The following is a 27639-nucleotide window of genomic DNA, read 5'->3' as shown; positions in this document are numbered from 1 at the left end:
ACAAATAAAACAAAACGGCAGCCTATATCACAACAGTTTTTCGTTATTTTGAGGGCGTACAGCATGCCATTATTAACAGGCATATGAACTGAGGTAGCCAGCTAGTACACGTTTTCCTAGAGAGCAGCGTCGGACGTTGTGCGAATCCCACTTTATTGTTTATATAGTCAAACAGATTTGCAACAACGGGCTATCATATACGGTGCAATCAGCATTCGCATGAAAGCTGAAGAAAGTCCACGGTGAGCATGATCACCAAACTACGAGGACCATTTTTCCTAATTGTCGGTGAACCAACTTGAAGACACGCATGGACGCTACTATAACCAGGAAAATACTTAAGTCAGGAGTTATTTTGTTTCTTTATTGCAGTGTGTTCACAATGCACCATTTGTATACTTCTCCTCTCTGGTATCTCAGATATTGGGCCCGTACGTATTTCGTCGTCTACAAGTATACGCACATGAGTAAGCAAGGCTGTTACTGTAACTGGGAAACAATGTTTGGCTTGCAAGAACTCCTAAATGGCCGATAAATTTCAAAAGCTACCACTTCCCGACTTCTTTTCTTTTCCCTCCTATCTAAAGAGCAGTTCAAAAGAGTGCAGGGAATGGCGTTTGTGGTGTGCTAACTTACCGATAAACAAGAAATGCGCAGATGAGTATGATGACTAAGAACACCAGTGCTGAAATTATCACAGTTTCAAAGAAGGGAAAATCGTCTGAAACGAGAACAATCAGAGAAGGATTCTCAGAGGGCTTAGTGTAAAAAAAAGAAAAAAAGAAAGAAAGAAAAGAGGAATTAGCGTCATAAAGAAAATAAAGAAAACATGCAGGCCCACCAGTTTTGAGACACTCCGGATCTTTGCCGTCAAAGCCGCAATGCGGAACATCCTTAGGAGGACCCTTCCCAGGCCAATGAATATCGTTTAACGGCTGATAGCTTTGGTTAGCGCCAAAATACTGCAGGACTACCTGTGCAACAGAGACGAGTAATAGAAAGCCGTTGTTTCATAAATTTTTTGCATAAAAACGGTGTTAATAAATACCCTACTTTATTATAAATTACAAGTTTCCTCGGGCGTATTATTTCTGTTTATTGACGAGGTCAAAAAATCGCTGCAATATTTCGGAACTTAGATCGAATTGCAGCTAGACGCTTTCATGGTTCGTTTTCAGTCGAAGAAAACCTAGAATTATATCTACTGCAATGATAAAGGCGAATGTAACATCCGACAGTGTATACTAGAAAAAGAAGAGGAATAAATCGCGATGTCTTTTTTTTTGTTTTTTGTCTTTTTTTTTCGAAAAGTTTGCCACAAGGCATAAGTTGAGAAAGGGGGAATGGGATGCAGGAGATAGAAAGTTAAAAGAAGAAGTGATTGATTTTTTATGTAGCCAAGTAATTCATCGTCTTCGATGCCGCTGCCCTTCCTCCTTGTAAATAAGCATTTTCTCCGAGGTCTGGATCCAGTGCTTGATTGTTTGGGTAGAGCACGGGTTGCCGATCACCTTACGTTTCTATGTAATTGTTAATTTAATTATCTGAAGTTCAGTTTGATTATCGAAATTTCTGTTCCGTGACCTCGCGTCATCACTAAACTATACTTCGAAGCCAAGTGCCTTCATTTCTATTGGAATAGCACTGGCAAAAAAAAAAAAAAAAAAGAAAAAGAAAGACGTACAAAGTACCAACGCCTCTGCCTCTTCAGGGTCACATAAACGCTCACGCACGCTTCCGCTGAGACAAAGCGGCCACTTAGACGCATAGCACATTTCGTAGACGCTATTATTGCCACATTCGAATCCATTTTAACGCTTACGTCGAAATGTCCTGTTGAAGGGTCCACTTGGTCCAAAAGGGCGTAGTCGGCGACTCGATCTCCGTTCATGTCAATCACGACTCGGCCTGAAACACCTAGACAAAATAGACCATAATCGTACTTTGAGAATTTTTATTTCTTTTCTGCTTACTCAACGTGCAGTTGACAGGCACAAGATTCGTTCAGAAAGTAGACAATACATTTTACTTAATTATTTATTTATTTAATTATTACGCGATAGTTTATACAGGCAGTTGGGCCGAAAAGCCGCCGCCGGCCGGTAAATGTCCTTATTTTTCGACAGGGTCATGACGTCACAACATGATCTGGCGCGGGAATTTCGAACATCACTCATTCATATAAGCTACCGAATTGAGGGAGAACCCAAATGACGACGAAATCGGCGAGGAGTTCCTCTTACAGGGGTACTTACGAAAAATTATAACGGCGCATTTAAGCTTCCTTACGTGCGGAAATTCGGAAGCATTCCGAATTCCGGGTCAATTTCCGTCATGAGCTCGTTCTGCGCTTCTAGCTGTCCCACGCGTCCGAGTGCAATTTTTACTTTAATTTCTCCACCTTTCTGTTGGAGTTTGTATTTATTGTAATTGTTTTCCGATTGTGTAATATTTGTGATGTTATATTTCTATTTTATTTTATTTCTGTGCTTATGTTTTTTTGGCACTATTTTCGTTTTCACTTTTCCATTATTTCGTTTCTTACTTACGTACTTCCTTTGATTATTAGCTGTTTTTTGTTTCCTTTCCCTCGGCGCCCTCCAGCGTCCTTACACTAGACAAGGAGAACTATGGGCAGGTTCCCAGGAAGTTGTGGCAGGGAAGCCTAGCTGGCTTACGTATCTGATGCTTGTTGAGTGCCTCGGAATGTTTTCGTTTATAATGATCATTTGATGCATAAGGTGTTCGAGTTTCTCTTTGCCGGAAGTTTTTCATGCAATAAGAAAGAACAATATGGAGGTTTAACACTTCTAAAGCGCAATACAGAGCAGAAGCTCTGTTTGGCTTGGTTAGACTTGTTAAGTTTCCATAGCAAAGGACAAGGTCGGTGGGATAATTGTTTAACCGAATGTTAAGCGGCTTATTTAACTTCAATCCAAACTGTTGCTTTCAAGGTCAAATTGTCAAGGTCATCTTGCGTTAGGCCACGAAGGGTCGTTGGCACTATGCTTGTTAGAGGGGCACCTTTTTAACATGTTGTGGTGTTCATTACTTACTAAGGTATGTTTGAGATGTGCACTGATCTTATAGTAATAATATTTTAAAAATGTAAATAATGTACATAAGGAAAATTTAAAAACTCGTGGAATGAAAAGGTGTAAAAGTCGCTATCCCGTCTGCTCTTAAAGAAAGACTTAGGTGTCCTCGAATTTATTTATTCTTCCGTAGAGACACTTGCCCGTAAAGCCGCTGCGATGGTGGTACATAACGCGAAAGGAGCAGATAGTCATTTGCAGTTATTACAAAAAATGAAAACTCGCAATACAATTCAAATACATTTCATGCAACGTAATTCTTTACAACACTGTTCGTAATGTTTATTTCAGGGCATGGATTGGTATTGAGTTAATCACTTTGTGTGTAAGTGCACTTAAAGTACACAACAGTAAAAAAAAGAACAGGGCCTAATTACAATTCTGGTGTACGCATTGAACGAGATACCATGACCAACGCAAAGCTAGAAGTATTGAGTTGACAAAATATTTCTGTATAAACAAGAAACAGCTTTTTCAAACGTTGTTAATATAGTGGCCTGTAACAGAGTTGCAGGTAAATCATTCCATTTTGCTATTGTTCGCGGGAGTAAGAAATAGCCTATACATTCGTGGCATATACATATTGATATTTATGTCTTTCTGCTGGGTGATTAATAAGAATTGTTTGGCTCACTTTTTAATACTTTTCGTTGCGGTTTCCAACCATTGGTGTATGAGAGAATTACGATTGCAGGTATATTCTGAATTTTTGAACAGGAAGTCGATTGTTGAAAAGCACTTGTAGCTTGGCATGCTGGTGCTTATTCAGGAAGAAAAACGCAGGACACAGGAGGACGCTTTTCGCACAAATCGTACAAAATACTAGTCTTCAGTAAGATTAAAGAGGTATAATTCATCAAGTTTCCTTAAATGTTCACATTCAAAATATCTGAATATTTTTTAAGAGGTAATAAAATAAAATAGATGATAAAATAATGCATCGATGACGCATTATATTTATCATTTATTATTTTTCTGTTTTGCTCCCTGCCTGCAGAGATGTTGGCTGTTTACGTTGTGCAGTACTCGCGGACAAGTTTTTCTGACTATGAAGCCAAGGCTACGGGGGCGCAGCTTTTTTCATGGTGTTCATGCACCATGTAGGTCGGGCATATCTCACCGGTTTTAGTTCCGCCTTTACTTGAAATAATGACTTCTGAGCCTCCAACGAAGCAGAAATGTCTTTCTTTACACTACTAAAGGTCTAACTGAATGCATATTCACGGGTAATGAATGTCAAGCACTGCGCACGCTCCAGAAACAGTCGCATTGCGAAAGCACACGGAAACCTACGGTAGACGCAGCAGCTGGACCCGACGTGGGCTTCGAGAGATTCCCGGCAGCTGGCGCAGCCATCCTGTTTGCACGGTGTTGTGTTCTGATATTAAAATGCAGTACACTGACGTTGCACTGTCCTATGTTGTAGCACAATCTTAATGCTAGCGCAACATAGGTATTTCTGCAATCGTATAATATTCCAGAGCACGATCCAGGCAACTTATCAAGGGACTATATTCCGCTGCGCAGTGAGCTGATGCGTTTTGGCTCTCTAGCTTTTGCTGCATAGCCACAAAACTATGTCCGGGAGTATAGTATAAAAGTGTTTCCACTAAAAACGCAAGCCTTCACTGTTGCTGCTCGTTTCGCTCAGAACAGCAACGTACTTCAGCTTCACTGAGACTGCGCCGACAACATTTAATGTTGTGGCAGTGGTGAGACAAGTTATGCGGCAAGAACAGCACACTAGAGTAAGCAAGTGAATTACTTCCGCTTGTCATGTTCGGAAGCGCTTTTCAAAACGAACTTACCATTTATGCTCGCGTTTCGCATTTTGTTCACCAGGTTTTCTCCATCGTAGGGGTCAAGACCAACAGTCACTGTTTCGTTGATGGCCTTGCAAAGCATAACCACAGCATCATGAAAGCTAGCCGTGAAGTAGTTCACCTGCGAAGGAGATTTATACATAGCATACCGCTTAAAATTTCAACCCCGTCATGACGTAGATCGGCTAGTGCTCATATTGTAGTCAGCATGATGGAGGCTTTAATAGTGCACAAAATGTCTTAAAATGTGAAAGGAGGAGTATAAAAAATCTTGTGGGTATTTTTCCTGGAGGCGTATCCTTAGAGTACACATATTTAAAAACTTCGAGTCTTTTTTTTTTTTTTTGTTTTGTCTCAGTGTTCTGTGCAATTGTTGCTACTAAGTGAGGACAGATCGAACATAACAAATCTTATTACAACTTTACATATGTTTACCCAGTACTAATGAGCGCCAGCGATCATAAGGCTGCGAAAATGTAAGCGACGTTTCTTTCTGACACGCGCCGCATTGTAGTAGCTTTTGCGACATGGCCCGTTCCATCTTCGTTGCACCCCGCATACGCCCTTGAAATGCAGATCGCTGGCTTTATAGTGGTTTGCGTACGCGCTTGCACGAGTGATTGTGTGTGTGCACGTGTATCCGATCATGTTTACTTCTACATGACAGTGTGTGAAGTCAAGGACGGCGCAGTCATCAATTTATGGCTTTCTGGACACATAGTGCGTCATATAGTATCCCTTTTAAACGTTGTTTCCGCATAAAATGTTTTAACGGCGGCCCCGCAGGCAACCCTGACAGAAACTGCAAATCCAGAGGTTCTCACGTGCACTATAAACTTAATCATCACACCTCGTCACAACAAAAACAAGGTGCGTCGAGAAGAGCAGGCCGAATGCTCTCGTGGAAAGCGCGCGTAAGCTTGCCAATGTAAACGGAAAGACCGACGGCTTGAGCATCGCGGAAGAACCATAGTGCATTGGAGGAAGCGTTTATTTTTCTAGAGCAGTAGAAACGAGAGGAGCAGTCGTTCCGAGTGTCCGCACTCGGCAGTCGTGTTTATGCGCCCCAAGTAGAGAGAGGCGAGTGCCGCTTTTTCGAATGTTTTCGCTCCTGTTCGGGTCACTTGCGAAGCGGTGGCTAGAGTAAAGTGGAAGTGTTGCGAAATCGTATAAGCGCTTAAATTTAGGCGACAAGGGGTGAAACAGTGGTTGCCACGGCTTCCACAACAGCCTCAAATCTCAGTTGGAAGTCTGGAGAGCAACGATCTCTCGGAATGGGACTTTTACCTTAAAGTCCGCCAGAAACATCCCGACTAAAATAAGCCGCCGCACGTCACCTGGAAGATCCAATGAGCACTTCTATGAAAATATATACAGTCAGCGCAGCTCTCTCTCAGTGCGTTCTTCATGTGGCAGCCTCGACGCCTAGCTTTAAACGTAGAAAACGTTGTTCTAAGGATGTCCTGCAATTAATTTTTCATTGTTTGCATTAGTATTCTTATGAATTTGAACGCACCCTTATTTTCAGAGTACGCGTTTTCATGCCGCTAATCATAGAGTTCGTTATTAAATAAAACGTGCTGGACTACCATAAGTTTGTCACATTTGGACCTCAGGCGCACTTTTGTTCCTAGAGGGTTCATCACGTTCCCTCAGACGGGATGTGTAAGCTGAGAAGTTAGCAGTTTAAATTCGGGGATTAATTACAGGGTCTTACCACTCTTTCGTTGTAGTGGGGAAACTGGTACTGGGTGAGTGCGCGATGCTTGACCTCGTTGGAGAAGCGTATGTATTCGTCCGAAACGGGCTGGTTCAGGCTAATGATCATCAGTGATTCGAACGCTTCTCGAAGGCGCACACGTCGCTTCGGATCATCTGGGAATGAGAAAAGTGAACATGATTCACAGAAACATAACGCTGTAGTGAAAAATACCACGAAACAGCAATTTAGAGATAGTTTGTATAAGCTGGCTTTCCAAAACACTCAGCAGGCACGGTTCAGCGCCTGCATTGCCGTAACGAAAGTGTCGCACGAAAAACCAGTGAAAGAATTCGAGTTCCTTCAAATAAATAATAATAGGGAGACCTGCTAGATATGGAGGTTTCTTGCCGACTGCAAGATAATGTTTACTTCCTATTGCGAAATTTTCATAGTCGGATGCTGCTGTCGGTTGCCTTGCTGCGAAAACTCTGTGCAATGTTAGGAGTTAGGTTAATTTAAGAATATAATAGGAGAGTTGAAAAAGTATACCGGTTTATTGTGGTAAAAATCGTAGTTCGTGCAACACTGCGATCCACTGGGTGCGTTTATGTTGGAGAAATTTCGAGTGACGCGGATGAAAATTTGGCGGTGGCCCCGACCAAATGAGCGGGGTCCATTATACATCTATTACGGCTCAATTTGTCCCAAGTCAATTTTTGGATGACTAGTGCATCTTGTGAGTGCCTCGAGTTTGTCTTTGGGTGCGACCGTCGAAAAGTCACCACGGTTCATTATGTTGTGTACGCTGAAAGACGCACGGCCGCTACTGCTACTCCTTCTTCGAGCATAAGCCGACCGTTTTAGAGACCTAGCACGGCTACTCTCCTTTGAGAGATGTGCGACCCAGTGAAATGCAAGACCTAGATGCCACCGTCTGCGCGGCCGCGTCACGAGCAAAACACGTATTATATGCTCGCTCTCTGTTTCCCCCTCTCTTTCAAGAAATTGTTTTGCTATGCATTTCGGACATACAAACATTCGACGATTTTGCAAGGCTCTGAATCTCCGGATTTGGGCTTTCACACAAGCACCGCTGCAGTCTGCAGGCGGACACCCGCTTTGTGTGACGGGGCATGATGCTCGCATTATGCAACATCCGACAGCCCTTAGTACGCGTAATTATGGTCCTAAAATGGCTTCATGCCGCAGGCATACCCGATTCCAATGGTAATTGGCGCAAAAAAAAAAATTAAATGCGGAAAGTTACTTCAGTTGAGATATGATATTATGTGTGTGAAATTAGGACTGTGGCATCCATTTGTATCCCCACCACAGTGATCCCGACCCATTGTAGGACTAATAAAAATATAGTGAGCGAATTAGGCTCAAAAGCACAACACTGGCAGAAAAAAAAAAAAAAAAAAAACCTTATTCAGCTGAGAAAAAAAAAAAGGTATTCTAAATGGATTTATTGTATTTCACTCGCAAAGTGATAGCAGTTTCTTTCTCCGGCTTATCTCACCGACGCCTTTGGACCAGGAGATGTTGCCGGCAGCTTCTCCTTGGAAGAGCTCCGGGTAGAGGAAAGCGTACTCCCCAGACGACGTCATGCCCAGGTCCTGTGCGTGCTCGAGCATTGTGCGAACCTCCTTTTCGCCCGTCAGTAGCACCACGACTGGAGTTTGTGAGGGAAAGAAAGATAGGGTCGTTAGGCAAAAGCCTTTTTGTTTTCTTGGTTCATTACAAGGTACAAGTTCGCCGTACTGGGAAGAGGAGATAAATGTATTTAATAATGGAGGGAATGTAATCTTAAACGCTACTGCAGAAAAGAATTCATTAAACAATAATACTGGTAATAAATTTAAATACTGGCCCATTTAAATATCTGTCAAAGAAACGTTATGCGTTCGTTGCGCTGTAACGCTTTCTCGGCAAAAAATGTTCTCGATAATACTGGCCTGGAATCTGATCAATACTGCAAATGTTTAGTCATATACGTAGCGTTTATATGCACTACTAAAGGTGCCTCTCGGACAAGGATATCAATATTGCGAACCTAAAGCATATTTCCGTGCAGTCGCGGACAGTCACTTGACCTGCAAACGACTATGACAAATATTGCATCGACAGCAGATAAAATATGATGGATGAGTCATCACATATATTAATAAAGACATATTTTTTTCTACGTCTTATCTCTAATATGAGAGGCAAATATAAATTAGGCTGGCAAAAGCAGCTACCTCCATCATTTCAGACGTGCAGTTTATATTTCAGAGCAGGAACACCAGGAAGTATGTGACAAACATAAAACCGCGCCCATTAATGCGAACCAAATGACTGTCATGGCGAGCCAACAAAATTCGACTGCTTATTAAAAGGATCAAGGAAATTTTTTAACGTGTTAATAAAAATAGAAAGTTTGGCGAGTTGGAGGCTGTTCGTGATGCTGTTTTGGCGCCTCGGTCTGACGCAGCTGCGAACGAGGGCATCTGTTTTTCCCGTAAATAAACTGTTCTCGTCGGCCTCGATTCGAAACCCATTCTTGGCCGTAAATTTTCATTTTCACTTCTTTTCACTTGAAGCAAAAGCAATTTACTGCTCAGAATAACTGACAGACAACGGATTTTTGGCTAAGTATATAAACGATTTAGCTCTAGCCCACTAATAAACAATTGGCATGAACTACTGGAAAGTGGCACAGACCAACGCAACATAGGCTTTACCATACCAATATTGGTACACCCGCGTATACCAATATAAGGTCGAAAATCACTTCTTCGATTATGCGCTTATTTTGAGCAATGCTGCAGCGTACTGCGCTGCGCTGTTTTGTCATCGTACTACTTTCATCTGTGCTATTTTCTCATCGTGCTCTTTTACTGTGGTGTTGTTGTCTTGCTGTGCTGTTTTATACAGCGTGTTGTTTTGACACGTATTGGTTTTTGTTGCGTGTAACTTTTCCTTGTGATACTGCATTTGTTTCCTGCTCATGACGTAGGCGAAGAAATGATATGGTCTCAAAAGTTACTGAGGGCACTTGAGACTTCTTGCCTGCTGTGAATGCCAAAGTTGCTCATGTCTCAGTGTGAGTTATGTGTCGACAATTTCCATAATGCTACTTCCTTCGTTAGGGTAGCTTTACAATAAAGTTACTACTGATTGCCTTAGAATTGAGCTTTACAACTGTAAAGCTGCCCTGACGAAACAAGTTGACAGCCAGTACGTTTGATCGAGTGCAATGACAGAATTTGGTGTAAATTGCTCAAATGTTTCAAATTTTCATGGTGGCAACAACAACAACAAAAAAAAAATGTGTTGAATTTCTTAGTCGGTAGCGTGTCTGGCCGTAACCTAGGAATCGTAGGTTTAGGTTTGAATGTATAGCCTACAAAGGACCGTGTTTTTTTGAGGGAAAACAATTATTCTGTAAATTCAACTCATTTGAGAGATGGTGTGTCCCTTAGTTCGTATCGCTCACATTTTTATCACTTTTATTATAAGCACGGTGTGACGTTTTATAACGCTGGCGTAGTGGGATGTTCGAAATTCTTGCGCGAAGTCACGCGGTGGTCATGTCATTTGGTTTTAAGTGCCACTTTTCTGGCACAATACCAAAGGGTTCCGTTGGCGCTGAGGCACTTTAATATGTTGCATTATTCAGGTTGGGTGGAAACGCGTATGTCTTTTCTCTTGTCTTCCGTCTTTGTTTTCTTTAATCAGTTCGCATATCTTCAACTATTTCAGGGATTAATCAGGACGTTCAGGTGCATTTGCGTATCATTATGGCGGTATCTGTTGCAAAAGAGGTCGAAATAATGGCCGCTCTTTCATAAATGACAAATGGAACGGCGCAGTGGACTCGACAGCAGGAAAATAAGAGGGAGAGAGGGATAGAAATGAAGAGAGATGTCCAGTGTTCGTGTCCATTGCGCCGTTCCATTTGTCAGTATGAATCAATTAGCCTTACAGCAAGTACTTCTTTCATAAATGGCAGCTTTGGCATATCTAGGCGTGTAGATTTGCGCTGGGATGGCGTCTCTATCCACAGAGCTTTCATTACAGTGTGGACGCTACAGCTAGGAAGATGGAGCCGCCCTCTCCGCATAACCATTTCCATGCCTCATTATGTATTGTGATGTATTAGAGTGTCTTATAAACAAATAACAAACATTTCCGTTAACAGACATGAAAACGTAAACGACCTAAATGGTAACTAGTGAACATTGCTTGTACAAGTTATCAGCTCTTGAACGAACAGGTTTCCTCCATACCAACCGGAGGAGTTTGCCATCATTTCTTCAGGCCAGCGAACTAATGCGGTAGTAGTGTTGTTACACGGAATGGGCAATGGCCGTGGAAGCCTTCTGTCGGCGTTACTCCAGCGCTTGTTGCCTTCCTAGAACTAACTACGGAAACAAATACACTGATATACCTCGGTCATTTCGCGTACGTCCGGCAATATTATAATTTTTTTGACGCCTGCTTTCCCGTCATAATGGGATCTCCCTAATGAACCGCTCGGTTCTCGGTTTAGCGGCATCCATGGAGGATGGTCGTTGTGATGACCTGGGGTGAGGAAAAAGGAAGTGCAGTCGCTTCCCAGCAGAAACTCATTAAAGGCCATCATTAGGATGTTTAGTTCCCAGGTATTCTCGGTAGCACTGTCAGAGGATGCAACTGCACGTTGTGGTAAATGACCTCTGCCTACCTATTACCTAGGTAGAGGCTCTGTGCTACTGATTCGCCTTTGCCAACGGTGATCTCACAATGGCATTATAGCTACAAAAAAAAAAATAATAATAAAACGCGTTCGAAATAATATGATTACGTTGCATGACAGTGTAGCTGTTATTAGGAGAGCAGGCAGTCCATATTTGATCTGGCGTTGTACGAGCACGGAAACATTCCATATCGGCGAGACATAGGTTTGAAAAATACAGAAGGTAACAACACGAACGCGCTCCCTTAAAAATCATGTCTGGCTTCTGTTCTCCACTGGTCATTGAGATGTGAAAGTTATTCTCTCGTCGCTAAAACTGGCGCTGTTTTCAGCGCGATAAAAATGGCCATCCCACCAAGAACAAAAAAAAAAAAAAAGCGCATTCCTTCGGAAATACTTCTTAAGTGCCACAAATCATGCATTAGTAACGTAAAGCAAAGAATGTACCGTCTTTGCCAAAAGAAACCAGGCTGCATGTTTTGCTTCTCTCTTGTATTATAAAGCTAATAAGGATTTTCAGATGATAACAACTATTTAAGAAGTGAGCACAGGTGCAAGCCTTCACATTGGAAAGGTTCAGAGCTTCAGACATGCTGTGAATTTGCTGCCACACGGTTAAGAAGCATATCCTGCAGCCTGGCTACTTTTGGCAAAGACTGTACATTATGGCTTTGTTTTCTAGAGTTAAATCACCAAGCTGTTTATTAACGAGGTGGTGGTAGGCAAAATCGACAAAAAATTTGTTTTTCAGTTTTGTCATTAGCAAACAGCAAAACATCTCAACATCTGTTTCAAATTACGTGCTGAGATTATCAACAGAAATGGTTTAAAAGTCCCGCACACATACCCACCTATTACTGAAGGAGGGGCGGCTTGCAGTGTAGTTTGTTATCTTTAAATGATTTGCATGTAAAACTCTTATAATAATTGTTCTGAAATCCATCGGTCAGTTTCTTCTTTTGCCTAGTTCTTAATTGTGCCGGAAGACAGCCACTGAAGCGCTTCAAGCTGTGCTTCCTGCGCTTTTTTAGCAAGCGTTCCGAGACGCGTTCGCAATAGCATTGCACACACTGTGTACTGCGCGCCAGCTTGGCAACTGGCTTATTCAACCTCTTTCTGCTAACCGATGACGCGGACAATGCAGTTGTCTACTATAATGATGAAAACATGACGAGAAAATCATTGGCGCTCACCAAATGTTGGAAGTGTTCTGCACTGTAGCCCTAAACTGGGTGAACAATGCTCGCTCAGCTAAAAGATACCTTCTTGGCCTTATCAAAATAATAATAAAAAACAATAAAAGCCTGGGAAATCACACAGAAAGGTTTTTTTTTTTAAAGTTAATGAGCGATATGAAGGCAAAGAATAAGCCCCAGGTGCGTTTAAGTTTCATCAAAAAGCAAGAACTGTTCTAATGAAATTTTTGAAGAAAGATGCTTATTAGAAATATATTCTCATCAATCGTCATAAGGAATAAAGTGAAACTTTGAGGACATTTAATGTATGCCTACTCCATCTACTGAACTAGAGAAATCAGGATGCGCCAAAAATGTGTTTTTATTGAATATATATTTATATCGCAGAAGTTGTAATTAATAGAAATTTTGCAATGCAAATTTTTTACACATTTTATAAATTTTTTACAATAAACAAGCGGGTGGGCGAAATTATTTAGTTTAGTGATTACTGTGTATAAGAAAGGAAATAGCTGTGAATTTTGGTTGTTCTGGGGGCGACAGTTTCGTGTTTTATTTATGTACCTTGCTGAATCGTTTGTTCACAATTCTTAATAACTTTATTTATCTACTCTGCTCTTCGGTTTTCAATAAAGCTCGCTGTGATTGACGCCAGCTCATTCAAAAATATACAGCAAAGTTCCAAGGTTTTTGCCTCAGCACTAAGTCAGAAACGTTGAATCATCTTCATCCACACGTCATGGGGAACCATCTCCCCATTTAACTGAATACGTAAACAGTGCACTAGCTGGTGCCTTGCAGTGAGCCTAATATCATTCACAAACCCTTATGGGATAATAAGCAGTCTGATTCTATATTACCCACACAGCACCGCTAAAAACGTCCCTCCTTCTTAGGTTACTGGACACCTAAAGACTTATTTTTTATGCATTGTTTGCTATGCAATGGCAGCTACAGCCAAATGCTCAATGCAGCCAATTGGTTGAGATAAGAAAAAAAAAAAATGGGAGCAAACTTTGCAACCCCAAAGAAAAAAAAAAAAAAAAGACCCAGGGCCCGCGTGGTGAAACCAGTCAACAATAAGTATAGGACGCTACACAGTGAAGAAGGTTTCACGTACAGGTTTTTACAGCGTGGAGCGACAACATTTTACGATTTTTTTTTTGTTTTTTTTTTAAGGCGAAAGCCTTTTTAGGCTCATGGAACGAAATCCCATGCTCTAGAGTTGTGCGCGGGATTTGTACGTCGGATTTATGCGCTGATGTGTCATTTCTCAATCATCCCGATGACGTCATTAGGAAAATAAAAACCCTGTCTCCTCCGGGAATACAACCTCCACCCCACAGATACCCTGCTGAGCGTTTTAACCAATTGCTCCGCGCCAGCGGTATCGTGAAACGCAGATAGTTCTTGTCAGTCATGAGGATGACAGTGGCAATTCGAATGACGCTGCAGTTAGTGATAATGACAATGATGGCAGCAGCAATTAAAATGACTGTGTATTAGTTGATGCTGATAATGAGGGCAAACGTGATGCACCGTGTGCAGCAGCAATGCTCCGGCTTTTGCATTTCTGCAGTGTAGATTCCACAGTGCTCTCGGAATTTTTACTACTCTTGTGACAGGACTAAATCTGACTGCAGCTATTGCATTCCATACCGTCTTTCTGTTTCCATTTCCTTCGTTCACCTAATATGTTCCTGTTTTACTGAAACAAAGCTCACTTGTTAGGTAGCCTCGTGTACGGGAAGTCTTCTGCACTGTGTAGTGTATTTTTGTTTGTTGGCTGTATTGACCTTGCATCAAGAAGCAACTAGCTCAAAAACTAATCCTTCTAGATGACTCGTACCGTTCTCTGTATTCCGTTTCTGTGTGTTTGTACAGTTCGTGCCCACTTTTTTCCGCTATGAACCACCTCGACTAGTCCGGCTTTTTATCTTGCTGATGGCGAAAAAGTTGCGCCCCTGGAAGCATTTCCCGAGAGGCCAGAACTTTGGATAGTCCATAGCGCGCAGAAGAAATGTGCCAGTATTTGTAGCCTCTGTCATTGATGGAAAATCATATATGGTGGAAAATCATATTCCAAGGTAATTTCTTTCCTGTCTGAACCATTAATATCCGCATGAAAGTATCAACTACAGGCCAAAGGCCTCCCCTCTATCTCCCCAGTTAACCTGGCTCTGTGTCAGCTGAATAAGTTTATCCCTACAGACGTCCTAATCTCATCGCCTATCTAACTTTAAACCGCAACCTGTTATGCTTGTCTACTATTCGAAACTAATTCGCTTCTGTCAAAAGCGATCGGTTATCTTGCCTTCGCAATACATGCTCGTGTTCGTTTATTTTCCTGGTATCGACTAGGATGTATGTTGATTTCGACTAGGCGTAGGCCTGTAGTAGTTCTTATTTTTATGTCTTTATTACAACCATCTTGTTGATGTTCCTCAGTTTCTGCCAGCTAATTTTCTGTTTTATCGGCTATGTCGTAATGGTACACGATACCGTCGGCTAGTTCTCGTCTCTCTTCGAAACCACGCTAGCCTAGTAGGTGCCCGCCCTTTTGCACTCAGTGTACATGGTCCCCCCCCATATTCCTCATAGCCTCACTAAACGCTTTTACATATTATTTCTCAACCACTATAGTTTCTCAAACGGCATAGCTAGGCTAGGCTCAGTTGGTAAGGTTGCGAAGTTAAACGTTGCCGGGTTCAATTTCCAATGGCGCCCTGCCCAAGCCTTAGATTCTTAGCGCCCTCTTCTTCGGCACGCGTCTTAGCACATCCTTGGTCGATTTTTTTGGCAACCGCAAGGGATAGAAGCCGGGGGTTATTTGATGGTTTCATGTAGGAGGTGGTGGTCAATTGCTATATCATGGTGGGTAAATCCTGTTCTGGTGAGGGGTTGCGCTTTCGGTGTGTTCACCGGATCAAACAGCCCTTCATGCCCAGTTATGCAATACCACCGGCAGTCGCATATTCTCTCTCTCTTTTTTTTTTGAAGAACAAGAATCCCCATGACATGCTAGAGAGTCACTCTCCTCTTGCACTCTAGGCGAATGCTCTATACCATTAATGCATCGATGCACTTACTGCCTTGCGAAACATTTTGAAAAGGGCCGCAATATGCGCCAACGACCAATCGATGCACGTTGAAGAAGTAGAAGAAACTTGCGCTTGCCAAAATCGCCGCATTCGGAAATAAACCTTCCCAGCCTGTGGAGGCTGCAAATAAGAGCGTGCTAATGTCTGTCTGCCTAAGGTAATTACATTCTAGTGGAAATCAAGAGAAATGTGCATGGGCAGGGCATGTAGGGCGTAAAGAGGGCAACAGATGGTCGCTTAGGTTAACAAACTGGATTCGAAGGGAAGGAAAGCGTAGCAGGGGACGACAGAAAGTTTGGAGGGTGGTTGAGGTTAAGAAGGTCGCAGGGGCCAAGTGGATGCAGCTAGCACAGTACCGGGTTAATTGGAAGAATATGGGAGAGGCCTTCGTCCTGCAGTGGGTATGTTCCTGCTGATGATGCTGATGATAATGAATACCCTGTCTTCTACCATACACGACAGACTTTCTCACTTCAAGCAAAAACAACAACAGAAAATACCGAGTGGTTTGGTCTTTTGATTACACATTTGACAAAAAGTGTAAGTACGCTGAAGCTTGAAAGTGCGAAGTGACAATTAATAGCAGTGCAACAGACTAGAAATAAAAACTAGTGAAAGAAAAAACAAAGCTCAGTGGTCCTGTAACTCACGGGTTCCCATCAACAAGTGAACTGAGAGGAACGAAGGAGGGAGAAAGTAAAATAAATAAAAGCAGCAAAAAGCGACCGGCGCCAGATATCCGAGTGGCTGCATGATATAGGAAACACCAATTTCCTGGTGCCGAGGCGATGACCCTCAGAGCACTTACGGCGCGATGGCAGCAATGCGACATCGGAAATGACCCGCTGAAGAAGGAGGGTGGGGGAGCATTTTACAGGCTTGACGCGCGTATGTGGCGAACAAACCGCCGCCATTGCGTGGCCCAGCGGTCAAGAGCAGAAAAAGTGGGCCTGAGGAGAGAGGACAGGCTGACAAGATCATCCTAGTGCAGTCGTAACTTATCGAGCAGCCATCCCCGTTTACTGCTTGGACGAAAGATGGCCTTCGGCTCAGGCCACAGGAAGAGTAATACTAGTGGTAATGTTATAGGGAGCGCAGGGCCATCTATGGAGTATACCATCGCCATCGAAATAGCCTTGCCTAAGCGTAATCTAAACTATTACCAACGAAATTGGTAGGCTGCATACATATTTGAATCTGCTTTTGCCTCATTGTTGTTCGAAAATAACCGTCAAGTGGAATTATGGGAACTTTTGAACCATTGTTTCCTCATCAGATTCATCACAGCCATATGTCAAAAGAGCTAGACATCATAATGCTAGCCAAAAAGTATTAGGCTTTATCTTGAGTGTTGTTTTCTTCGCCACATTTTGAGTCCTTGCGGGAAGAAGTGTATTGATAGTCCATCGGGTTTCGTGGCAAAAACTTGGAGGACACCTGATTACCATCAATTCTGGCTATGCATAGCTCGATCTAAGCAGCTTGCGAGCTCACATGCACGACTACACATAACATACATATCACACATACCATTAATGATGACACACAGTTCGTGACGTCGCATATAACCCATGACCGTCGATACATATCTTTAAAGTATTCATAGGAACGTGTCATCTTCCTATGGCAGCCGGTCTCTACCTCCTTTCCCAGCAGAGGAAAAGAGATCTCCCTCTCTGCAAATTGCCATCTGCCAAGACTGGTAGCTGGCAGGCAACCATCTTGCGTATTTAAATCTTCGTCATAATCAGTTTTGATTGACCTGTTGCAGGTCAAAGGACTCCCCCATATCTATCTGATTAATCCCGTCCTGTAACAGATGCGGTCATCTAATCGCCACAAGCTTCCTAATCTCATCCGCTTCACCGCCGCAGTTCCGTGGTTTGGTCGCTCGACTGTTGAAAACCAGGACGCAGGTTCAATCTCGGTCGCAGCAGCCCCTTTTCCATACAGGCGTAAACTAAGGCGCCCGTATACTGTGCGAAATGAGTGCACGTTAAAGTACACGTTAAGTTTTGGATGTTAACTCCGAACTGCAGATCATCATCTGCGCACCAAACTTTGTGGAGCCCCGAGCTACGCTTCCATTCTATGAAATTCACTCTACGTCAGTGACCACTGCTTGTCCTGCCATTGCATTACACGCCCTTCCAGCGTCCATTTCTTCTTGATTTCGACTGGAATTTTAGTAAATCGTGTTTGTTCTCTGACTCAATAGCGCAATTCCGTTTTTTTCTGTTAAACCTTCCATTTTACATTCCTTAGTTTTCTGCGTTTTCCCTCAATATTAAGTTGGACGTTTAGGTGAACCTCGACGTTTCTGCCACCAGGTGTGCAGTTGCTGAGTTAACGGCTAAAAAATGAGTTCTCAGGTGCATATCACTGACTTTGTAGACCACAGGCAATGTTTTGTTTTGCAATTATTCTATCGGTAATTAGGGATATTTGCTTAAAATATTGAATATTGCCTTTAGACAATAAATCAGATTGGTGAAGTTGGAGACCATCTTAAGAAACCTCCATTTCGTTATTTGGGATAGGAAAGGCCCGCGTTTGTGTTGTTTGCCAGCTCCAAAGAAAGACAGCGGAATACTGACAAACAAAAAACGTACTGCCTTCAACCGTGACTTGGACGAACGAAATCAGGTGTGGCCTTTGCTCGATTACACGGGACAGGCTGCCGCGTTAGGCCGATATGCTTGAGTGGTTTCTCTCCTGTGTCAGCTAAGCCATAAAACGTGACTACCTTTCTGTATCTTGTTTACAACTCATCATTAACGTGCCTCCTATATATATATATATATATATATATATATATGATTTCGTTCACTCAAATTGCGGTTGCACGCCTAGGGCATGCGAATGCACTATTCATGAGTTTCTTCTTTTATTTATTTTGCTGGCTTTCTTTAGAGCTCGCAAAAAAGATGCATGGCAGACTTTCCACATCGCAACCAAATTTGGTTAAGGATTATGAAGCGCGCGCGCACACACGCAAGCAAGAACACAAAGCGAGAGAGAGAGAGAGAGAGAGAGACGTCAAGTGACAGAAAAAAGATTATGATGTAAAGTGACAGAAGTGTCTGAAGGCGGAAGGTTGGCTGATATAATTTAGTACATAATTGGCGAGTCCACGGAAAGCCTTCGTCAACTGGGCTGAGAACGGCGTGCTTACATTTATAAGTTACCACCTCACCTTATATACAAATTCCCGCCTACTATACCTCGCCCTACACAAAACTCTTTCGAAAAAGTGACCAGGTTTTGTGGCGCAGACTACAAGCGGCCACAGTCGCGACACTTTTCCTTCTTGCAGTTATAACTCAGGCTGAAAACACCTCTCACTGCCACTTGTGCCGTAGCATCAGAGATGACTTTAGTCACATCTTTCTGAACTGTCCTAATAAACCCAAAACCCGGTGGCAAGGCTCGCATCAGGAGCGATGGGAGGCTCTCTGCGCAGCTCATAGCCGAAGCACAAATGTGCCTGGTCATCTAGAGCTCATCTCCCCCTCCCCCCCCCCCTCCCTTCTCCGCCCCTCACTTGAATTTCTCGGGAATCAATAAAGTTGGTACATACCTACCCCTGTGTGTTCAACTGTAGCAAAGCAATGGGCTGACCGACTTCGTGGGTTTTGGGTTTTTGAGTCGGGAAAACAATTTTGCAACTTCGGCTGCCGCAATGCTTGAGAAGCTGTTTGTTTTCAACTGCAGTGCCCCATTTACGTGGCGCTGTTTACAGTTTGTGAAGGAGATTCGCCAATGGGTGCGAGTAGATGACGCTGGCACGCTTCACTGAAGAGTGTGAGCGCTTTGAACGCCAGCTTCCTGTGCCCTCCTCAACGTTCCCCGTCCCCGCAGTTTCTGCTGGGGGCTGCCTTCCGTTTTACTAAGTACAGCTCGGCGTGCACGAGCCGGGTCGACCCATGGAAACAGCCGAACTTGACGCGCGGCCTCTAGAAATAGTCGGCGTCCTCCCCCCGCACCCTTATTGCCCCCTCCCTTCGTTCACTTCGTCCCACCGGGACCAAAGCTTCGCATCGACACTCCCAGCTTCAGCGCGCACATGAACTGTCGGCACGACGCTGCTTTTGCAAAAAGGTCCCGTCAGACCAGGCAGTGCACAACACGGTCTACCCTTGGCATCCACAAAAGAGTGCCGCACTCGCTGACTTCCAACACCTCATAGCCGTGAAGTTTCGCGCATTGCGCCCGCGACGAGGCTCAAGAGAACAAGCGACATTAGCGACAATGCTCGATTCGCTTTTATCGACTAATCACCGAGGCCACGATGCCATTGCAACGATTGCGTGTTTGCTTAAGGAATACTGCTTTTTGTCCTCTCGTGTTATGAGTAGAGTACTATCTTAACACTGAGCTCAATATTTATTTGTTCATCTATACTGCTACGCTGCAGCAAAAATAATTCAATCGTTGGGCGTTACAAGGGACTGATAAAAAAAACATTTTCTGACATTTATAATACTGACCAAAAATAGAAGCTCATACCAATTTGCCTGTTACTTTTAAATAAGATATAGTGGATATGCTGTAGCCATCCTGGCACCTGCATTATTTCGCAAGTTGAGACGAATTCACAAATATATTTTTAGCGCAGTCATATCTGGTGGCGTATAGGGTTGCAAGGCAGGCAACAAAATTAAATTAGGAAGTGTTTGTCATGGTTGGCGTAATGTCTGGTATGTAGATTACAGTAGATGGTATACATACCAGAAAGTCCAGTGAGGCGAGACAAAACTTTGGGCAAAAAAAAAATATATACTGCTGTAGTATTCTGGTACCTGGCTCAACGTCAGCAGGACAAGGCGTGCAGTGTACGCATAACATATTATGTACACGTTTTCATCAGTATATGCTCCTTCTCTGGGAACAAGAGTAGCCTCGACTTTTTCGTGGAATGAAGCATCGCCTTTGTTCTCGGTATCTTTGCTGTCACTATCGTCTTCAACCGTAGCTCCGTCCGCAGTTCAGGTTCAGAGCAAACGTTGTCGATAACATTACAAGGGATCACTTTACATCATCCCGCCATCCTCATGCACATTTTTTTTTTCACACGTATGTTTTACGAAATTAGGACAGTAACTGCTGCCAGCAGCAACGCGTACAATCATGTCATGTACGAGGTGGTAAAATAAACAGAGCGCAGATATATATAAAAAAATTAGGGCACGGTTAAGTTTCGCCTTCGGAGTAGACACGAAGAGCCTATAACGCCGCCTTTTCATTGCACGAACTTTAAATTTGTTTCTTATTTATATCACCTCAATTTTAAAATTGTCATTACTGTAACTTTAGTACGGCATCCGAAGCACACGTTGGTATGCCATACGCGCCAAACCACGTTCACTAGATGCCCCTCTAACACGGTTGGTTCGTGGCCTATGCATTGTGTGCCTGCCTTGTTTGCAGAGGCCCTGGATTCGAATCCCAATGGAGACAAATTTACTGCCCTAAAATATATCAGCTCTATTTTGAATGTGGGGTGTTTGAAATTCCCGCAGGAGGTCATGTGGTTGAGACGTCATAACCCTGTCGACCAATCACAATTTTTGTGGACGAATATTTCCGACGCGCTGGTGCCGACAAGTGCTACTACTACAACCTCGACGGCCTTTCGACCGAACGAGTTGTATACGCTTTGCGTAAAATGCTGGCGGTACATACGTAATCACGTTTGGCATTCCATTATGTACGGAAAAATATTGGAAATGAAATACTGTATATTCTGCACCTATTGAAATTCGTGAAGCTCAAAATATCCAGTTTCCGACATTTTTCGCCCGCGTACTTTGTGTTGTAAATTATAGTATTTTCCTGTCCGGAGCTGTAAGGTTCCTGTGCAATTAGTCATAGTGGTAATTGCACCTCTGTAGTTGGTGATGTTACTCCAGCTTAGAAAATGCCGCAGATCTATTCAGCTAATTTCAGCTCGACAATAGCTGGGCGGCAGTTCACTAATGAACTCAACATGCGGAAGGACGAGCGCTGCCTTCGAACTTCAGTGCTTAAAGACTGGTTCCATTGAAGGTGGTTTCTAATGTTTCGAGCACAGGTGGGAGCAAACAGACAGGAAGAAAGAAAACGCAGCTGGTGGCCTGTTTTAGGCATCGGTATCATACAAAGAGAAGAAATAGGTTTTAAATGCGGCTACCTGCTCAGCTTATCTCACAGTCCATTTAACAAACGATCCTCGCATTCTGCCAGTGTACCAGATGGTAGGTTACACAAAACAGCTCACTATGACAGAAAACGTCGGCACGCCTACCGAGTGGAAAATAATTCACGAAATCACTATTTTAGAGCAGTCTTGAAGTCGAGGACAAAGACCCGGTTATGAACAGTCTGGATGGGTACTTTGTAAAAGTGACCAATCGTAGTTAAAATTCTTCTACAAAGTGATGTTTAATTGCATCGCATGCCAGAAGAGGGAGTTTTATATACACTAAAATAAAAAGCAAACGAAGCGGCGGAAAATAGTAAAGAGTAAACTTCAACGTCAAATGAACGGAACGGAAATTAAAAAATATAATAAATATTACAATAACAAAAATATAACAAGAAAAAAGGTTCATCTGCTTTACAGGCGGCAAGCACAGCCCTCGAATTTTTTAATAAAATTGCGCAAGCTCTAGAATTCGATCATTCACTGCCTTACTGCGCGAATGATCGGACTACACTGCACAAACAGGCGGAATTGGTGACAGCGGCCTGGACGCAGCACAGCTCTTCGAAACTTAGTGTATGGTGCTGACTTTTTCATTTACTGTGTCTCGGGTTTTAGAAAACATGAAAATTATTCTTGGTCTCAATCGCAGTGAAATTGCCGCAGCTGTGTAGAGAATAAATGTTCCGACCATCACTGAGAAGGGCTGAAAATAGATGCCTGCTTCGGATTCAAACAGTCGTTAAATTATAGAGGGGGGCATCTGAGGCCACTTGTAGACAATGTCGGGAGTCTGCAAACACCCCAAAATCTATCTTACTTTAAGCACCGTTAAATTTGACAAGATCTTTCAGAAAGACAGCGCATATTATTGTAATCTCCTGTTTGCATTTATTGCAGCATTCGGAATGCAATGGCAGTATTCAATAGCTGGAAAGTAGAAAATGCAATAATGTGACTCTGTGTCAATGCTGTCATTTTTTTTTTGCGTCTCAGTATCTAGCATCACGTAGGCGCGCTGAACTTTCACTCAAGACGATTCAATAAAACAAGGCAAGCCTGGTACGTTAGTAAATCGTCTTGAGTGAAAGTTTTGCGCACCTACGTGATAATGGAAAACCAACTAGCCGCCATTACAGCAATGCTTGAGTATCTAACTGATAAATTTTGTTCACAAGTGCTGACAAGTGTCGTCACACGGAACGGGTCGACAGTAGCCAGACGGCTTTTACCGGGAAGCCGGCGCAAGAGCCAAAGTTAGTATCTGATGTGACTACGAGCACAACTACTGCTTGAGTGACGTGTTTTGATTGTCTGGCTTCTGTGCACATGCCACAAGGTGCCTGCACCTCCAGCTAGTACAGGTGCAACAAAAAGACCATCCCTACGGGGACAGAAGTTAAATCGAAGTCTGCAGACAGTCTTCGCCCGCACCACTACTTTATCGCGGGTAAAGAAAGGTTAAGACGATTGAAAAAATAAGCAAAATGGTCCATCCATACAAAGCATTGTTGGTTAGAAGTTAATAAAATAAAAAGAGGAAAGTACGGACAGCGTGGTCTGCGGAAAAGGCACCTCATGAAGCGGGAGCCGACTAGACAAATCGAGTGCATTCGTCCCCGGGGGCAGCGAAGACAGCGCCAGCCTGTAGAATCAAAAGAGGAACGTCGATCAGGAGAAGCTAGACAATAAAATAGCTCAAGTAAAACGCTGAACGATGTAGATTTGTGCTCCAAAGAAGGAAAGGAGAACAAAAGGAAGATTTTGAACAGCCTTTGAGGCCAGCAAAAAAAGGCATAGGAAGTGTCTTCTTGAAGCAAACAAACAAAAGAAAAACAGAGGATGAAAGTTGCGGTGTTCCTGGAACCACAAAGCTTGCACCAGCTACAGGGAGAGAGCGGCACCGGACGTGGCATTCCAAGAGCATAACGTTGAGGTGAGCACAAAACACTTGGCACCCAGAGTTTGTCCGCGGCTATTAGTGACTCCAGAATTTCGAAAGGGAGACTGCTATTTCGTGCGCAGCAAAGTGACACGGCCAGTTTTCTGCGAAAAGTCGTTCAGGGAAACTAGGCACCTGATGAGGAGTCCCTTGTTCTCTTTCAGAGGAACCGTTCGCCGGGATCCTTCGAAGAGCATGCTCTCTCGCGAAAAAGCCTTGGCACGATGTCAGAAGTTTTAGAAGCAGTCGCCGGCACTTACTGGAGACCTAATTCAAGTTGTCAATTTGAGTTTTACAGCGAACTTTGGTGAAAATAGATTCTAAACACTGCGCAGCATATTTCAGAGGAAGGAAAGAAGCCTAGGATCTTGTTTCAAAAAATGCCATATTCCAGTGGTCGTTTCCATTTGACTCTTTGATATTGGTTGGGTGACGAAGCCGCAAGTTGCAAGCCTCCGTGGGAAGTGACCCGTTTATTGGCTCATTATGACTGCACGCCAGCATTGGCTGCATGACAAAGCCTGTAGTTAGCTGGTACGTGATGTGAATGGCGATGGTTACTGCCGGTGCTGGCACCCGCCATGAAGTGAATTACGTGACTGGCCCCCAGTTGCTTTGCGTCTGATGCTTCCGCCGTACTGCGTCCGACGCATGAGAAAGCGACCAGCTGATGCTAGATGAAAATTACTCTCTGAGTGGCGTTGTAGCGTCGTATTCAGACGATACCAAAATTTATGCAAATAGAGCATAGAACGCGCGTTATCGTTGCATCCAATACTTTTCAGATCACTTTGAGTATAACCGATGTTGTATGCGCGCCGATAATTAGTTGTACTCAATGGTAGATTCACTGCACTCACTTTGTTAAGCAGAGAAAATGAGAAAAGTTAAGGGTTTTGTGGTGTACAATTCTCCATAATTATAGAAATGATTTTTAAGGCATTTACGTAAATTTGATGTCAGCCTTTAGAGGTCGATAAATTGAGACACAGAGCACTTGCATTTAGTTTTTGAATGTTACAAAATCTGTCCTGCTGTGGCATGAGATAGTGACAAAATAAATTTCATCAGTTGCCGAAATATTAATTTTATTGTCTGTTGCTTCCTGAGAGCTAATTTGCATTGAGGAGGCGTTTCTTCACAGGGACAATTGTTTGTATTGTGTTAAGAATAATGGTCGTAAGCGCTCAGGTCGATGTTAAGTTTGAAACCTATCAGGGACACTGCAGCAGGTTGCGGCTTCTCACATGTGGAACATGCTTCTGGAGCCATGTGCTTTTTTGTGTAATGTTGGAAGCTTCCATTGCTACTAATTATGCATGTACCTAATTAGTTGGCCAGAGTCAGCAACGCTGTGACTGTGTATGAATTTCCGCCATATATGGAACTGAACTTGTAACTTTGCAAACTCGGGCATTCAAATTTCCCTTCATGTTTAACCTTAATAATAACGCATTTGGAAGTTTGAGTCAGACGCAATACCTCCAACTTACATGTGGTGGACGTGTTGTTATTTGTGTTCCACGGCATTGAGGTAACCATTGTGCGTAATTATCTTATATTAAGAAACCATTGCTGTTGATATAGCTTAATTACACCTAGTGTATAAGCGAAAGCTACATTACTAAGGGGTACACGTGGTAAAGCTCTTAATTTACAGAAGAAGAAACCGGTCAAATAGAAGAAGAAGAAGAAGAAGAAGAAGAAGAAGAAGAAGAAGAAGAAGAAGAAGAAGAAGAAGAAGAAGAAGAAGAAGAAGAAGAAGAAGAAGAAGAAGAAGAAGAAGAAGAAGAAGAAGAAGAAGAAGAAGAAGAAGAGAAAGGAAAAGTAAAAGAGAAAGAAAAAGAAAAAAGAAAAAGAAAAAGGAAAAGAAAAGAAAAAGGAAAAGAAAAAGAAAAAGAAAAAGAAAAAGAAGAAAAAGAAAAAGAAAAAGGAAAAGAAAAAGAAAAAGAGAAAGAAAAAGAGAAAGAGAAAGAAAAACGAAAAGAAAAAGCAGAAGAAGAAGACCGAGTGCAGGTGCAGTTTTGGTTTTCAACGGCACGGTGACCTTGGCTTTACGTGGCGAAGTGAAGCTTTCGCTTCAAGAAGAACGAAAAAATATTCGATGTTCTAAAAGTTGCAGTTCCCAGATGTCTTCTTTGCATACAAGCTTGCGATGACATGCCGGTCAATGAAACGATGCCGAATCACTCTTCAAGCATTGACAAGACATTGATGCTGTTCACATTACCTTTCGCAAGTGTGAAATACGGCTATCTAGCCGCACTAAAGTAGCAGCAAGGCTTACACAGTTTAGCAGACTTCTCCATACATTAACGGTTTGCATGTCAGTCATGGCAATAAATATTGTAAAATAAATATTAAATACCGAAAACGCGGCCTCACATATTCAAGAAACGCTAAAACGCATTATACTAGCCACACTAGAACTCTCCGTTCAGCCGGCTAGTGTACAAGCTGACTTCCTGCCGCACAAAAGATATTTGAGGGACAATGACGTGACAGAAAAGTATGCGTGCATTTCTTCTGGGGTGGAGAGGGGGGGTAGCAGGATTTCAAGCAGCATATAAAGTCGGTATTGCCGTCAGCGTCACCACATTTTTGCAACGTGCGGCACGAAGACGGTTTGAACATTTGTTTTCGTTTAGAGTATGGCAGATGAAGTGAGTCTGACTATGGAAAGAAAAGCTCAGATCAGCAAACTACTTTTGAAAGGCGCGCTCTCATGAGTATTGCGAATATAAATTTACCGCATATTTGCCAAAAATATCCAGGCGGCATGGTTCGCTTCTCAGCACCGTAATGAAGCCCCTATGGCCTCTAGGTCACATAAAACCTAACAGCCAAAAATTTTTGAAAACCGAGGAAGCGTATTCTCCTCACCTTACTGAGATTTAGCGTTTGGTGGCGGCATAGGTGTTCCACAGCACAGCTTTGAAGCAAGCCTTGCAACTTTTGACAAAGACAGTACTTTTGACATGTGGGATATAAAGGAATGTACGGTGAGGTAACAGTTATTATGAGAGGAGCTTGGAAATAAGTGCCTTGCATCAAAAACCAAGGAGTGCAGTCGAATGTTGTAGTTTCGAATTTTAGTGACGTTTCGTGCCTGCGGGCATAAAAACAGTGAAAACTTTTGGTAAACTGTGGTCGGGTCCGAAGTGTTGAAGTATCTTGAATATTAACGGTAACTCTAAGCACCCACACCATATATAGAGATGCCGGACATGGTATTTACTTTTTATTATCCTTCCAGATAAAAGAATGAACGAAAATAACATATGAAATGAGCCAAGTTCAAACGCAAAGGAGGTGTAGATCGTATAAAGGAAACAAGTCAAGATAATTCAACTGCAAAAGCTTTTCGAGCCGTTTTCATTAGAGATGCTCCCATAAAACTAGCCTTAACTGCTGACTTACCTCACAATATTCCCTTCAAAAATATTTGAGGCTCACACAGAGAAAATGAGGCAAATGGTGTTTCGACCAATGTTCGAAACTTCGACCAATTATGGGAGTTCGCTGAGCGGAGATAAATAGCTGCCACATGCTTCTGCTGGCCTCCACAAATAAGCATGTTTTTAATTTATTTTTCAGAGCGCTGTTTGTTTCGTTATGTTAAAAGGACAATGTGAGAAAATTCACAGATTGCTGATGTTCCAGATGCAATTATGATGCAGTGGACTTTCCAAAGAGGTGCAGAAATGAGGCCATACTGAGGCGCTTTACGTATAACGCTTTTTCCAATTTTTTTTTTTTTTTGCCGTTTACGGTTGACTCGACATTACCGAGTACGTCGCACCGTTTGTAGTAGCCGCAACGTATTTCCTTTTTGTGCTGTGTTATTAGCAAACAAAATTCAATTTAGCCGCC

General features: G+C 42.8%; 1 protein-coding gene across 1 annotated transcript in view; it reads right to left on the bottom strand.

The window, feature by feature from the left end:
* Nucleotides 1–27639, bottom strand: part of LOC146185575 (atrial natriuretic peptide receptor 1-like) — a 100812-nt gene that overhangs the window by 41718 nt on the left and 31455 nt on the right. The window contains exons 2-7 of the mRNA XM_084605557.1: nucleotides 8143–8295; nucleotides 6636–6793; nucleotides 4904–5039; nucleotides 1823–1917; nucleotides 842–974; nucleotides 637–721 (exon numbers count right to left, since the gene is read on the bottom strand). Of these exons, the coding sequence (XP_084461683.1) occupies nucleotides 637–721; nucleotides 842–974; nucleotides 1823–1917; nucleotides 4904–5039; nucleotides 6636–6793; nucleotides 8143–8295 (760 nt within the window). The remainder of the gene's footprint in view (nucleotides 1–636; nucleotides 722–841; nucleotides 975–1822; nucleotides 1918–4903; nucleotides 5040–6635; nucleotides 6794–8142; nucleotides 8296–27639) is intronic.

This window comes from Amblyomma maculatum, chromosome 6 (assembly GCF_055883805.1).
Source record: "Amblyomma maculatum isolate TAMU_Amacu chromosome 6, ASM5588380v1, whole genome shotgun sequence".
Classification (NCBI taxonomy): Eukaryota; Metazoa; Arthropoda; class Arachnida; order Ixodida; family Ixodidae; genus Amblyomma; species Amblyomma maculatum.
The sequence above is the reverse complement of the archived record's forward strand: the minus strand, read 5'-3'. Positions and strand labels throughout refer to the sequence as shown.